At 37.6% G+C, this 15,788-nt stretch overlaps 1 protein-coding gene across 12 annotated transcripts in view; it reads left to right on the top strand.

Moving 5' to 3' along the window:
- The window catches only part of LOC118499499, a 107,153-nt gene that overhangs the window by 22,205 nt on the left and 69,160 nt on the right, over positions 1–15,788 (top strand). For 11 of the 12 annotated variants that reach the window (XM_036020620.1, XM_036020618.1, XM_036020625.1 and 8 more), the window contains 2 exons: positions 10,385–10,552; positions 15,569–15,670. In XM_036020620.1, the coding sequence (XP_035876513.1) occupies positions 10,385–10,552; positions 15,569–15,670 (270 nt within the window). The remainder of the gene's footprint in view (positions 1–10,384; positions 10,553–15,568; positions 15,671–15,788) is intronic. The other variant, XM_036020619.1, reaches the window with a different exon arrangement.

Below are 15,788 nucleotides of genomic sequence, written 5' to 3'. Positions count from 1 at the left end.
AAATAAATGTTATACTTCAGCCCATAGTTAATGGCAACTGACAGGGCAAGATAGGCCATCACTGAGGAAGTCCAACTAAAGGAAAAATAGGTTAAAAAAATAGAGGGTGGCATTAGAAGAGTTAGTATGTACCACTATTAATCTGGTTCCTAATCTCTAAGAGCCAAAAGCCAAACCTGTAGAAATAGAAAGTAATTTATGGTACCAGGGTTTGGGGAGTGGAGGATAGCACAGATGTTAAGGTACAAACGTGAACAAGTAGTTAATAAGTTAAAGAGACAAAATGCACAGAAGAGTAAATACAGACACCAACATATTATTGTAATCTTCAAAGTTGCTAAGAGACTATAACTTAATTATTCTAACCACTAAAAAGAAAGGATAATTATATAATGTGATAGAGGTGCTAATTATCACTATAATGGCAATCATTACAATGTACAAATGTATCAAGTTAACATGTTGTACATCTTAAATTTATACAGCGTTATATGTCAAATATATTTTAATAGAAAGAAAACTTTCTCAGATACATGAGAAAGTTCTGCCATGATTTAACTCCATGGCTTACAGGGCGAATCTAGACTTTAGTTATTTTCTACTTATTAGTCTATTGAAAATTCTCCTCTTGCTTTCAAACACATCTATAGATCTTACCTTCTATCTCCTTCCTGATTTTCATTTATACTTTGAAATGCCTCTTTCTTTTATCATGCAGAAAAATATAGCTGCACCCCCTGCTTCTATGTATGTGTAATTGAATTTACCATAGTGTTCATAATTTTTTTAAAAATCTACAGGAATTAGGACCTATCCACATACATGTTTTCTAGCATTCCTATCAAAATGGGAGACAGTGTTGGTGCTTATTCCACTATCTTGAACCCACATCTGCAAGTAACTTCCATAGGTAGCTTGCTTTTTTACTTTCTGTCCCAGAAGTCTTACTTCTATGGATTATATCCAGGGGCTTATATGTCCTCTGGCTTCCTGTGGGGTTTCACCAGTAGGGGAGATGAGCAGGAGCCTGGAGGGAGTGAGGAGAGTGAGGAGAGTGAGGGAGTGAGGAGAGTGTAGAGAGTGAACACCAGAGCCACCTACCCCCATACATCTTAGTATAAATTACATGACCTTACCCTAAGGCTTTCATTAATACAACATTACTTTGCAGGAAGCTCTTGACCAGGCAGATATTTTTATTGTTTGTTACAAAAACTCCCCACCAACTTTTCAACAGAAAGCACCAATATACAGTTTATTTTCTTAGTCTCTTTGAAACCCTCAAAATCCTCACCTTGCCATGTTTGTAAGTTCTAACCTATTAAGTCATGATTCTGACCCAGTCCTTATCAAGGTTTCACTTTGAAAGACCTGCCTTAAACCCAATTCTATTTCTCAATAAAGTTGGACTTTGCCTCAGATCTCTCTCTGTGATGTACCAAGGGCTGGTTTTATCTCTAAAGCCAAACTCCTGTAAAATTGCCCTCCCCTCACAGCCTTCTATGGCTCTGGCTCTGGTAATTGGTACCTGCTCTGTCTCCCTTACCTTTTCAATGTTAAATGGACTAGTCTTTTTTAAAAATATTTTATTGATCATTCTGTTACAGTTGTCCCAATTTTTCTCCCTTTGCCCCCTCCACCCAGCACCCCTCACTCCCTCAGGCAATCTCCACACCTTTGTTCATGTCCATGGGTTATGTATATAAGTTCTTCGGCTACTCCATTTCCTATAGAGTACTTTACATTGCCATGGCTAGTCTCTGACTACTTATTTGTACTTCTTAATCCCCTTACCTTTTCATTCATTCCAACCCCCTTCCCATCTGGTAACCATCAAAATGCTCTCCATATCCATGATTCTGTCCTGTTCTTGTTTGCTTAGTTTGTTTTTTAGATTCAGTTGTTTATAGGTATGTATTTATTGCCATTTTATCATTCATAATTTTGATCTTCTTTTTCTTAAATATGTCCCTTTAACATTTCATATCATAATAGTTTGGTGATGATGAATTTCTTTAGATTTTTTTCTTGTCTTGGAAGCTCTTTATCTGCCCTTCAATTCTAAATGATAGCTTTGCTGGGTAGAGCAGTCTTGGCTGTAGGTCCCTGCTTTTCATGACTTTGAATGTTTCTTGCCAACACCTTCTAGTTCACAAAGTTTCTTTTGAGAAATCAGCTGATAGGCTTTGGGAACTTTCCTGTTCCCCAAAACTAACTGTTTTTCTCTTGCTGCTTTTAAGATTATCTCTTTACATTTATCCTTTGGCATTCAATTATGATGTGTCTTGCTGTGGACCTGTTTGCATCCATCCCACTTGGGACTCTCCATGCTTCCTGGACTTGCTTGTCTATTTCCTTCACCAAATCAAGGAAGTTTTCTTTCATTATTTTTTCAAGTAGATTTCTAATTTCTTTCTCTTTCTCTTTTTTTGGCACACCTATGATGAGAGTATTGGTATGCTTGAAGTTGTCACAGAGACTCCTTACACTATCCTTGATTTTTGGATTCTTTCTTCTTATGGCTCCACTTGGATGTTTTTTTGTTTTTTTGTGTGTGTTCCATATCATTGATTTAATTCTCAGCTTCATCCTCTCTACTGTTGATTCCCTATAAATTGTTCATTTCCATTAGTGTCTCCTTCATTTCTGCTTGGGTCCTTTTCATACTGGCAAAGTACTCACTGAGTTCCCTAAGCACCTTATAACCAGTGTTTTGAACTCTGCCTCTGATAGATTGCTTATCTCCATTTTGTTTAGGTGTTTTTCCAGAGTTTTGTTCTGTTCTTTTGTTTGGGATTTATTTCTTTGTCTCATTTTGACAGCTTCCTTTTGTTTGTTTCTGTGTGTTAGGTAGAGCTGTTTTGACTGCCTGGCTTAGTAGTGTGGCCTGCTGGGCCCAGTGGCACAGCCTCCTTTATAACTGAAACTGGGAACTTGAGGTGTACCCTCTGTGGGGGCTGAGTCCACCCTCCTCATGTAGTTCAGCCTTTATTGCCATTGGGAGGTCAATGGGAGGGATTTACCCAGGCCAATCAGCTGCAAGGACTGGCTGTGACCACTGACCACCAACCTCTGCCCTCCGTGTAAGATCAGCTGTTCGGGGGCTGGGTGGCGGTGCTCCGACATGGTCTGTAGCTGTCCAGTGTGTATGCAGGCTCTGAGGTTTCCTAGGTAGCACAGGTCAGGGTCAGTCACTATCTGTCTTCCACCCAGGGCCACCCAGCATGAGCTACAAAGTAATCTGCAGATGGCTGCTTCTTGTGTTGGGCTTGGAGGTTCCCAGGTGGAGCCAAATTGGGATCCAAAGCTGGCTACTGCTGGTGCTATGCCTGGAACTGCTTAAACAGAGGTTGGAAGGCTGGGGGTGGCCTATAAGTTGGGTTTGGGAGAGCCTCAGGTAGTCACCGGGTGGGTCAAACAGTGGAAGCCAGGTTGATGGAGTCTCAAATATGGCTCCAGTCTGCCTGTTCTGTGCCTGTCTGTTGGGGACCACCCTGCCTGGTCTCAGGAAGCTGTAACCCCCCGTGACTTAGGCTGAGTGAAAGACCTCTGGACCAGGAGCCACTAGGGAGACAAACCTTATTTCCCTGGCATGATCAGCTGTCAATGATGGTTAACAATTCTCTAAGAAAGAGAATGAATCTAAGACATACGCGATCACGTGGGAATGCCCTAAGGAAGAAACTCATGGGGCTGTGGAAATGAAGGGGTGATCAACATCAACCCCTGCCCCCTTTGGCTTTGTCAAAGCCTGAGTCTTTGTTCTTGAATGTGAGAAATTCAAGTCTCCTGGCTGCCTCTGCCTTCTGCTCTTCTCAGGCCTGCAGGGGCGGTGCAGGCCAGACCAGAAATGGCTGGCGGGCGCCCGGGGTGATCAGGACTGGGACATAGAATATGCATGATCCTGTGAGACCTGTTTGCTGGAGGGTGTTATTAACTTGGAATTTAAAAGCACAGACAGGAAACCACAACTGCCCTTTGAGCCATATGTTAAAACCCCAAACCTTGCCCAGAATCTCAGCAGGAGTTCTGTCCCCACCTTTGTAAGTTGCCTATATCTTTTGATCTTTTCTGCCAGACTGTGAATACACAAACTAAGTCTGTTTTCTCAATAAAAAGCTGCTTGGGTATGGACACGAGGCGGCGGTCTCCACTAGAGGGGGTGGCCAAGTGGTGCCCTCCAGGAGAGAGGGTAGCCAAGGCGCTCCCCACGTGAGGAGTGGCCCTTCTGTCCCTATTCTCCCATAGGACCTGGTTGTCTCTGTGTATGTTTTTCTTGTGTTTCGACAAGCATCCGCAGCCAAGATGGATACTGCTGGATGGTATCATCCATACCTGTCTAGGGAGGGCTCAGAAAAGGCACAATAGTCTTTGCCCATCTTTCTGTCTGGGAGGAAGCTGTCTCCCAGCTCTCACCCTACTGCCATACACTTCAGTTCCTCCCTGTAAGCCACTGACTGGTACCTTTCAGGCTGCTACCCTAATGGTGCAGTGTGTCTGCATAAGTTCAGCATGGGCCCTTTAAGAGGAACTGCCAGGGAGTCCAGTAGTTTTTTTCACTAATTCAAATCCAGCTTATTTTTACAGCCAGAAGTTATGGAGGTTTATCTTCCTGGCACTGGAATCTTGGGCTAGGGGGTTTGTTTGGGACAGGGACACCATACTCCCAAGGTATTCCCCCCAAACTTTTATCCATCACACCTGGGTGTGGTGACCCATCCATTCTGCATCTCTGCATCTCCTACCCTTCTGGATTAATGTGGTTTCTTTAGTTCCATAGTTGTCAGACTTCCATTCAACTCTATTTCTGACAGTTCTGAGTGTTCATTTGGTCTGCAGTTTGTTGTAATTTTGATGTGGTTGTATGAAGAGGTGAGCCATGTTTACCTATACCTCCATCTTGGCCGGAAGTAAATGGACTGTCTTAATTCCATTACATCACATCAGATTTCATTAAATCCTATTTGCACTTTATAAATAGTATTTTTATTAAACTGACCATAAATTACTCATTTGAGTGTGACAGCTATTTTATGCTATAGCCCTATGTTATACTAGTGCTCAGTTCTCATACTATAGCAATGATCAAACATCACCAACACTACACACTGAAGACAGCATTGTTTATTGCTTACAAAGATAAGGGAGGACACCACATCAACAGAGTTTTGGTAATATCTCAAAGGAGAAAGGCAAAGTTGATTTTATTGAGAATTAGGGGTTTTGTTCTCAGTCAACTAAAATCTTCCTTAGTCTTGAGGTAAATAAATAGCAGACATTTCACTTAGATGAATTCTCCAAACTGGATTTCCTAGACACCAATGTTCTTGAATTGCCACCAGTTAAGTGTTTCATGGCCATGGCCTTCTCTTTAATAAACTTACGGTTTGAAATTTTTCTTTCTTTGCATTTAAGAATACAAATCTTGTGTTATACATGTAAATCAGATGCAGTAGCCGCTGCCTACTATTCCAGGTCCCCCGAAGAATACACTTACATGAAAGCAATAGTGAGAAAGACAGAATTTCCTGAAGGCGTGAGAGACAGAGGGAAGGGTGCATATCACATACTCCCCAGCAAGCAACTTCGAAACCTTCTCCAGATAACACTCTTCTTCAGAGATCCTTATGCTATCGTTAGTCACCCAAGGAGGCCCTTGTATAGCCTGCTTCCCTCACATAATGCCCATGTTCCTTGAGTTCTATTTTCCCCTCTCTGGGTTTCCCCTTGAATTCCTCTTCTTTATACTGCAGACAGTTCAACTGCAGTTCAGCCTCCAAACCCATGTAACCAAAATTATCAGGTTCAACGCTATAGTAATCAGAATTAACCCACTCAAAAAACAAAGAAGGAAGAACTTGAGGGAGGAACGGTTTTATTATAAATAAGAAAAACAGGGGCAAAATTGTACTTGCATTAAAAAACTTCATTACTTATAGCAATGGCTTCCATTATTACCTGGAACAATTTATAATTGATCTAAACTAAAAAAAGTAGATCGAATGAAAACTTTGGCTACTTTGATTAATCACAGATGATCTTCACATGCCACTGAGAAAAGGACCATTTGCTCTAGTTTTCATCCTCTAATATAGAAGGACCAGTTCCTTCTAGTTCACTGTGTCTTTCAGCATTCTGGACCCTGTCTGTGCAAGTCTATATAATCCTTTGTTTTCTGGAAAAATCTTCCACTACTAGTCCTCTTAGACATTTGTGTCCTTTCTGCATTTCTTGGGAAAAAGGAACAAGTGTAGGTACACAAGAATCAGCTCTCAGTGGTTTACAATAGTCAACTATGCACATTTTCCCCCCTAACACTGCAATTCAGCAGCATCAGGTTGGTAGCTTGAAATTGGCTATGGTGGGGGTATATATACAACAGAAACTATCAAACACCACAAAGCAGGGCTTTTTTATTTTTCTTTTGGAGAATTATTTGTAAACATTTACCAGCACCCATTATAACCCAAGAATCAGCTGTATACCTTGTACCAATTCAAATTTCAGGCCAATATAGCAATCACTTTAATTAAAACAATGATTGTGTTTTCTTTGGAATGACTTCTGTTTTTAATAAGAACTTATACTAACAATTTGTGTTTTGTTAGACTTAAGGGTACTGCATTGTCTGCCATTTTATTTTTCAATGTATCCAAGCCACAGACACTCAGAAGCATGCTGTATTTCTTCAGCAACTGTTGTAGAGAGTGCACTTCACTAAGAGCTGCTGGAGCCAGCATTGTTTAATGTGCAGTTTAAATTCTATCTCATTTATAGAGTCAGGATGTGCTACTAGCCCATGACTTAGAACCTGACAGCTTTATCGAGCATCATTACAGCTGTGCTTTTCAGTCTGTTAATCTCACTCATCTCTGACTTCCTACGTACTAACTGGAAAAGACATTAGCAATGACATATTTATGTATGTGGGCAGAGTTGATCAATCCATCTAGGCTGTGGGCAATGCTGACTAAGGCACACCAGGTAAATAACTTGGAGACTGTAAACTTAAGTCAGAAGGGACTTCAGGCTATGATTTTTATCATCTCAAATGGCTCCGGTATCACCAACAGGTGTGGCAAGAGTTTTGGTTTAGTTGTGTAAGGATATTTGATAGCATTTGATAGCATTTTTCTTATTTCATTCAGCTATAAAAATTATTATGGAAATGAATTTTCAAATATTAGTTTACAAGAAAGCAGAGCGTTGGAGTGGAGAGAGAGAGGGACAGCAAGAGGGATAGGGAGGGAGAAAGGCAAGCAAAAGAACTTCAATTTCTAATAAAAGCTACAGATTACATTGTGCTTACTACACCAGGCTTTACATTAGCTTGTTGATTCTCCCAACAGTATGAGTAGCACTACGTATATTCTCTTCCTCACTTTACCACATGAGCGATCAGAGTCAGGGGGAAGATAAGTAACATGCCCACTGTCACTTGGCCAGAGTTAGTGGTGGACAAGGTTTCAAGCCCAGACAATCTGTCCAGGGTCTGTGCTCTTAAACACTACCACTCACTGCCTCTGGTTGGACCATTCCAATCTGATCTTGGTTTCTCTCTCTGGGGAAGTCCAAACAGGGTCTCACTTCCTCAGATAACACTTTTTATTATCCTCAAGTAGTACAGTAAATGAAAGTGATAGAAGATCTAAAGACACCTGGAACTATTTTATCTTTTTTATTCTAATGTCAAAAAAGGGAAGCTTTAAAATTTTCAACAGCACAGGAGTACAAATGCAATTTTAGTAATACCAAGATATTTAAGACCTCATTCTGTGTTAAGATTTTATTTATTAAAGGCTCATCTAGCAAGCCAAGTTTGGGTGACAAAGTCACATTTGGACATGTTCTCTACTTGGCTCAAATTTCCCCAGGGACAGTTGTTGAGAAATCCAGCAGTTCAAAGCTGCAGCAGGTGTGTGGCTTGCTGCTTCACTGGATTTTAACACAAATTTTATGTCTCAGTTTATGTAAGAGCATGCTGATTAGCTCTGTCTTGGTAACCAAATGAACAGAGAACTGCTCATCCACATAATCAAATCTGTTCATAAATAAGTGAGCTGTTTTAACAGTCCCCTGCATGCTGTTAAAAACAAAGATCACTCTGATCTAAAGGCCCACCCTCACACCTTTCCATAGTAGGGGGATGTTTACCTACCCACCATGGACTGCTACTGCTCAGGAAAAAAATCATAATAAAGATAAATCCATGGACTGGAATGTGTGCATTATATTCATAAATATTAAAATGTAATTGAAATTTTAAAGCCAAGGATATAGAAAATGAATCAAATAAGAAAAGATGTTTTAAATTCCTTTGGGGTTTCTGTAACTTCAGAACTACTATGTATAAAGCAGCTTGGATTTAGGTTTAAAGCTCAGAAAGATGGATCAGTAAGTTACTATTATAATATTTTGAATTTACTTTTCCTAGCATATAAAGTCAAATGTCACACTCAAACTTGTTCTAAAAAGAAATGCAAAAATCCTTAAAAGATTTTGAAATATGACACATGGAAGATGGCATCCATATCTCAAGTTAAAGTGTTCATCAAGTTTATTCTATTTAAAGTGTTCATCAAATTTATTCCAATAAACAAGATATCTCATAAAATTCCATATCTTTTATATGCCAACAGTTATTACAAAATATTCCCATATGTCATCCCTTTATTTTCACACCAAAATTGCATTTCCATTGCATGGCAAGACATGGTATATCTTTCCAGTACCTATTTCCCAACTGCAGCCTACCTCGCTATATCATGTTTATCTAACAGTCTGCAACCCTACCTTCCTGTAGAAATTTTGTCCACTCCTCAAGGTCTAGTCTAATGAAATTCTTCCTTTAAGCATATCCCTCCCCTATAGCCAGAATTACTTTACTCAGTCCTCCCTTTAAACTCTCTTTCTTCATGAGTTCCCTATATTACTAACTTAGCCATCTCCACTGTGCCTAAAATTGCACCTTGCTTATGGCAGAATGATTATTTTAAATTAATTCAACTTAATAAATGAGTAACAAATGAGTGAATGCACCTGAAACTGTTTAAACTGTGGATTAGCATCAATTAACTAATGAAATCTCATTTAGCATACAAAATAAAAACTGTAAGAACAAGCATTGTTTTTGACTGTGAGAAACTATGGTTTGTCAGCACACCATCTCTGACCATGTCAACAAAAGTTAAACAAATTTATCAGCTAGAAAACTATTGTTATATTCATCTGTGTGTCCGGACAACAGCTAATGCTTACAATCTTCAGTCTAGTACTAGGAAAGCAGAGGCAGAAATGTAGAGGCAAGGACAAAAACGTTAGGAACAATTCTCCCAAGAAAACCAATGAGAGCAAAAGAACCATTCTTCCAGGGGCTGTATAAAACTGACCTACAGCAGAAGTATAGCTGGCAATGGCTGAACAGGGTGAGAGGAGGAAGAAAATGGTTTTATTCACAGTTTTTAAGAGATGTGCATAGAATCAACTATAGTATATGAGAAGAAATTGAAAGAGATGTGTCCTTTGGTTGTTTTTGTTGTTTAAGAAGCATTTGTGGTCTTCAAGTCCCACTCTCTTCATGGGAGTTGAGAAATGCAAGGACTGATGCTATTGAAATGACATGTTGGTTAGAAAGTGGTGCTTCTTGCTTATGCACCATATAAAGACTGAAAGACTTGGGGCAAGACTTTATTCAGGTTTGAACTGCCTGAACAAGGCCACAAAGAAGCATGTGAAAGCAAATATAAAAAAGCAGTCTCATTTCCTTAACTGGAACAGACTTACATATTACCCCAGAAACCCCCCAATGCACAGACAATCTTAGGCTGCTATGAACAAAATTGGCAGATAAAACTATACCTGCTTTTCTATCTTCTTTGTTCTACACATTAACACCATAGTGAGTTTTCCAGGAAGGTATGTTTATTTCAATTGCACCTTCTTTGAAGCACAGGAGGCAATAATGATTTTTCTCTTGTGCTTGGAATTTTGAAAGGAATTCTAAAACTAATTCTCAGTCTAATGTGACTTTCTCTTAATACCTAAATACTAACATGTATACCTCAAAACAATTGTTTTTCCATAGTTTTCTTCAACTAAAGATTCATAGTGCCATCTGTAGTGTACTGACTCCCACAGTGTGGGTCCTCAAGCAATACGTGTTTTATTTACGATATTTTAGTACTATATAAGTTCTTCCCAAGAGAACTGTCTAACCAACTTAGCTGCTTGTTTTTAAGGATGACACTCTGCCTGTAATACAGACTTTGCCCCTGCACACAGTCAGGCTGTTTTTCACCTTGGCCATCATTTCTTGGCCAAGAAGTATGTGCCTCTTCTTTCTTCCCAGAGTGTAATTCACGGTATCACCTTTTCTGCTCCTCAGTCACCTCGGAAGATGGCTGCTCTGTGGATCTTGGCTTTAGAGTTGATATTGAGGAAAAATGTTTCTACACAGAGAATTTCCACTCAGCAGCGTGGGTTTTTCAAGGGGATGACGGGAATCCTGAGGACAGTCCCAGATGCCTTAGTAAAAAACCCCGGCCAGTAGCTGGTAAGGACTCTACAATTATGATAAAATGAATATGTAAGTCTCAGAGAATCTGTGACCAGGCTCCAGGCAAATCTGTGAAGTCCACAAACACACGCACTGGCTGTAGCATTTGGAGAGAAGTATGTGTGCATATGTGTGTGTGTGCATATATATATAATTTCTTAATATTGTGAAAGAATCTGAAACTGTTAAAACAAAAGCTATCTTAAGAGTTCATTCAAACACAGAAAGTAATTTCAAAGTTGCAGTAAAGATTAATGAAGGAAGAGTCAAGTCTATTTCATTCTGTGAGTAAAAAAATATTATTTTTTAAAAATGTACTGGAGACCATAAACAAGTAACAGATTATCATTTACTGTTCCAACACCAAAATATAACCATTTTATTGTTGCTGCCTTATCTTTTCGTTATACATTGATCTAGTCCTGTATTTAAACATGTGTGAAATATGCATTTGATATTATCATGTATATAGTTTGATATGTAAGATGGATAGCCTACATTTTACATTTAGTAATATAATTTTCAATAACTATACCTTTCTTTAATAATATAAATATATTTCAGGTGTTTTGTTGACTCCATTAACATTCTAATAGTTTCATGATGTTTCTATGGCATTAATTATTAGTTTACTAAGACTATACAATTTCCTTAATGCAATAACAAGTTAATGAATTTTTTTAAAATACTTATACCTGAATTAAAAGTTCTAGCATGTGAAATTCTTATTTCAGTTTAATCTTTGCTGCAAAATTTAAGGTGTACAACTCTTGTAAATATCTCTATCAGTATAAATAAATGACCTTGATTAGAAATAAACAATTTAACACCAGCAAGCAAAGATTCAGGTTGTGAATAATGTTTTAAATTAAGTACACAACCATTCATTCAATAAACACAATACCTACTATGGTCCAAGAACTAGGGGAACTTGCTAAAGACACACAGACAGAAATTATGAGTTTGATAGTTCTACAAAGAGGTACTTAACATTTTCAGTACAGGCTTCAAAATTATCACCATATCTACAAATGTTTATAGGCAGCCAAGAACAGGCATTTGTTTAATTCACTATCATTTGCTATGTTAAAAAAAGAAAAGAACTTCTTCAATTTTGCTAAAAATTTTCATTTATATGCACACACACATATACATAGACATATGCACATACATATACACATATATAAAATGCTTTTATGTTGCAAGTGAGTTTTATGGTAGCATTTATTGCACTGAACCTCAGTACAAGAGTGTGCTAGTTGTTCTTATTGTTACTAAAACTTGAAGTGTTACATTTATAAAATCCATCTGTTCTTAACAAGGTGATATTGAGAGATCATTAAAGAAGGTCAAGATTGGGAGGAAAGGTAATTTATAGACAAATCAATCATTTTAAAACTACAAATATTTTTACTAACCTAATGGCATTCTAAGGTATTGCAACAATAATTTATATATACCAGCATGCATTTTGTGAAAATAAATTTTATTAAAAATATCCATTCCTAATCTCCTAAAAGAGCTCTTCTATGAGTTGGAGAAGTAGATAAACAAAGGTTTGCATCACTACAAAAGTGTATTGCTGGAGCAACAGGGAAATACTAGTGTATTTTCAATGTATGAATGCTGTTGTATTTATGGAAATATTTACCCTTCATCTGAACTTTCACATTTAACAAGATGATTCCAAGGTAGTGTTATCTGAGGGGATAAATTACCTGAAGATGTGACCACATAGTCTCTGAAAAGACAATGATATTTATTTGTGGCTTTTCAGCAGCAGCCATGTGGCACTCATAGATTATCTACCAGACAGTAGCAAGGGAAACTAGAGCTATAAATCTTAAAGTATGAGAAAATTGTCTGAAAAATATTGCAAAACATTTTGATTGTTTCTTCTCCCATAGGAGAGTGCTGCAGTTGAGCTCACAATTTAACAACTTTATTGAATTGTTTATATCTTAACAATCTCATGTAATATGAAAAAAACAACAAACATGATTTGAATTGAATCAATACAGTAAAAATACTCCAAATATCTGTTGGGTAATCAATATGTAAAAAGCAGAAGACATTGTGAAGAGGGTAATCTAGAGAGAGCAAGAAGTATGACAAATGTGGATGTTAACAATCATTTCTACAAAGGTCAGAAATAGAGTTTCTGATTTTCTTTTTTGCCCTGATTATCTTCCAGCCTATTGCAGCCTACTGTTAAAATATTCATTTCTGTAGCTTTGAATTTCCCAGTTCTGCTTCTTCAATTATACTGCTATCTGGTAAGTGGCAGTCCAAACAGTCAAGTAAAATGACTGCCACATGGAAATTGCTCCCAGGAACACTGAATAGAGCAGAGGACATAATTTAAGGGCCAGAATACAATAATACCTTCATGGCAACTTCAGTATGCTTTTTCTGATTCTGTTTTCAACAACAGAAAAACAGTTTATTTTCTCCAGATATTTTGGAAAGAATACATTCCTTCTGTAATCTACATGAAGAGACTTTATCCTTCCTATCTTTGAGTGATTGCCAAGTTTGGCATCCAGCATCACTCATGTAAACTATGAGAAGAAGTCTTTAGCACAAATGTCCTAGTGCATAGGAACACACCTGGGCATACAATAGATACTCCATAAATGTTTGTGAATGAACTTCTGCTGCTAGGCTACAGTGGATCATTAAAAACAGAGGTACTTGTTTCCTTGTTTTTTTCAGATATTTTTATTCCTTAGTTGACAAAGGAGATGGTCACATCCAAGCACATTTGTACAGATTGAATAGACTTTTACTCTTTGTCATTTCTTATAGGAAATTTAACTTTTAAAAAGTATTGATTTATCCCAAAATATCTGGAAAAAAGTTTAATAAAGTAATGGCAAAACTTCTTACAAACTCTGCAAAATATAATGTAAGTTTATAATAATAATAATACATCTCCAAAGACTATGGACTCACTCAACTAGACCATCTGTCAGAGATGACAAGGAAGATATTTCTCATCAAGGGGAGGCTAGACTAAGGTCCTTTCTAACAAAACACAATTGGTATCTTAAATTCTTAATATTTCCTTTGACCTGTTGATTGCTTCCAGTTATATCCATATTTCCTCTACATTACACATTCTGTAATAGTCTTTGGATTTGCACCCAAAGAGGATGCAACCTTGCAAAGAACAAGTGTTCTTTTTTTTTTTAAGATTTTATTTATTTATTTATTTATTTTATAGAGGGAAGGGAGGGAGAAAGAGAGAGAGAGAGAAACATCAATGTGCGGTTGCTGGGGGTCATGGCTTGCAACCCAGGCATGTACCCTGACTGGGAATTGAACCTGCGACACTTTGGTTAGCAGCCGGAGCTCAATCCACTGAGCTACACCAGCCAGGGCAGAACAAGTGTTCTTGATACCCCACCCAGAAGAAGATATAAATCTGTCTGAGAAATGAGAAGTGAGATACAAAAATACAAATAAAGATTGAAAAGAAGTAGCAAAATGTATTAATCATAAAATCTAATGTGTCCCTATTTTTCAATGAAAAGGTATTGCATTAAATTATAATTTTAAGGTGTTAGTTTACCCTGTCTTTAATAGATCATCATTATTTTTTATCATTAATTACTTTGCCTTTCCCAGAGACCTAATAATAGGACTATTACTCATAACTTTACTTCCAAGACTCAGAAATTTTATTATTGTAGTTTATTATGATTTATTTTTATCATTTAAAGACATTTATTAACAAATAAAAGAAGAATTGACCAATAGAGTATGCCAATTTAATTGTAGGGGAGAGATTAATTCTCTCAGTATTGCATTAATGCTAATTTCTGTTGGCCTTGACCTTAAATACAACATAATACACAGTATTTTGAAGCCTTTTGTTACAACTCTTCATTGGATAAGTTTGTCAGCATTTTAAAATGAATCCTTCTGTTATTATCTAGACCCTTCAGATGCTTTGCTTTAATTTTGTATTCTACCATGATTCAGGCATATATTTTTTTCTAAATAAAAATGAGATGTAAAAATACTGCAAAAGACAAAATGCCTATGATGTCCACATTTCCCTTTATGTAAATTGTCCATCCACAAAAGGAACAGTCTTGCAGAGACGTTTTCTGCCTTGGAATCCTGCCCTTTCCTTGCTTCTAAAGAATAATAGCCCAAAGAGTTATGGGCAGAGATAGTTTTAACATGTGGTATTCTCTCTTTCAGGAATCAAACTAGGAAATGCCCTTGGTAGTGGGCACAGAAGTTAAAAATGTCTTGAGGGCAAGTGAAGAGGGTCATGAGTGAGTTGAAGTGATGAATAAGCACACACATATACATATACTACATATGTATACTTGTATATCCACATCTACACAGAAAAGACTGTATGAAGGTAGCAGGAGGAAAAGGGAGAAGGACATGTAAAAACAGACTGAGAAATGGCTGAACCACATTAATTAAACATCACTGGACTAAGTGTAAAAATCCACATATTCTTACTGTGATGTCTCTGGAACTCTCCACCTTCAATCCAGCACAATTTTACGGTTACAATTTCGGCAAAGCTCAGCTATTTCTGACTTTTTCTGAGGACCTCAGCTGTTCAGGTTTCCCTGAATTTCTATAAGACCTACATGTATGGATGAGAATTCTGTTTTCTTATTCCATGTATAATCTTGAAATAAATGTCCCATTATTTATGGATCTGAGTGGTTCAGACCTGTAAGGTTCATCTGCCCTTTGGGAGTCATACTACCTGGGAGTAGTCAGCAGCACCCCTTACTTACTGTGCAACTCAGGAGAGTCACTTAACTTCTCTGTGCCTCAGTTTCCTTCTCTCCAAATAAACAACCCAATAATTATAGGCTAATCAGAAGATTAAATTAGATACTTGTAAAGTATTTAGAACATTTTTATTTGGCCTGGTATGCAATAAATGAGTAATAAAGACTAGCTACTTCTATAATCATACTTATAGTGCCTAAAGATTAACTCAAAAGAACTCCTTTTTTGCTTCCTCCATAGTCCGAGAGCGCACCGTGAGGCTCTTCAAAAGAACTGGCGATTATCCCTGGGGCTTCCGAATTCAATTCTCCAAACCAATCGTGGTAACAGAAGTGGATACTAGTAAGTTGTCTCACTATAGCAGCTTTAATTCAGACCAGACTACTAAATTGCCTTTGATGTCATAGTCCTGTAAAGCACACATATGCAATAGAAGCAATTTCTAAATCTCAGTCTATCA

The sequence above is a fragment of the Phyllostomus discolor genome, chromosome 3, assembly GCF_004126475.2.
Source record: "Phyllostomus discolor isolate MPI-MPIP mPhyDis1 chromosome 3, mPhyDis1.pri.v3, whole genome shotgun sequence".
NCBI lineage: Eukaryota > Metazoa > Chordata > Mammalia > Chiroptera > Phyllostomidae > Phyllostomus > Phyllostomus discolor.
The sequence above is the reverse complement of the archived record's forward strand: the minus strand, read 5'-3'. Positions and strand labels throughout refer to the sequence as shown.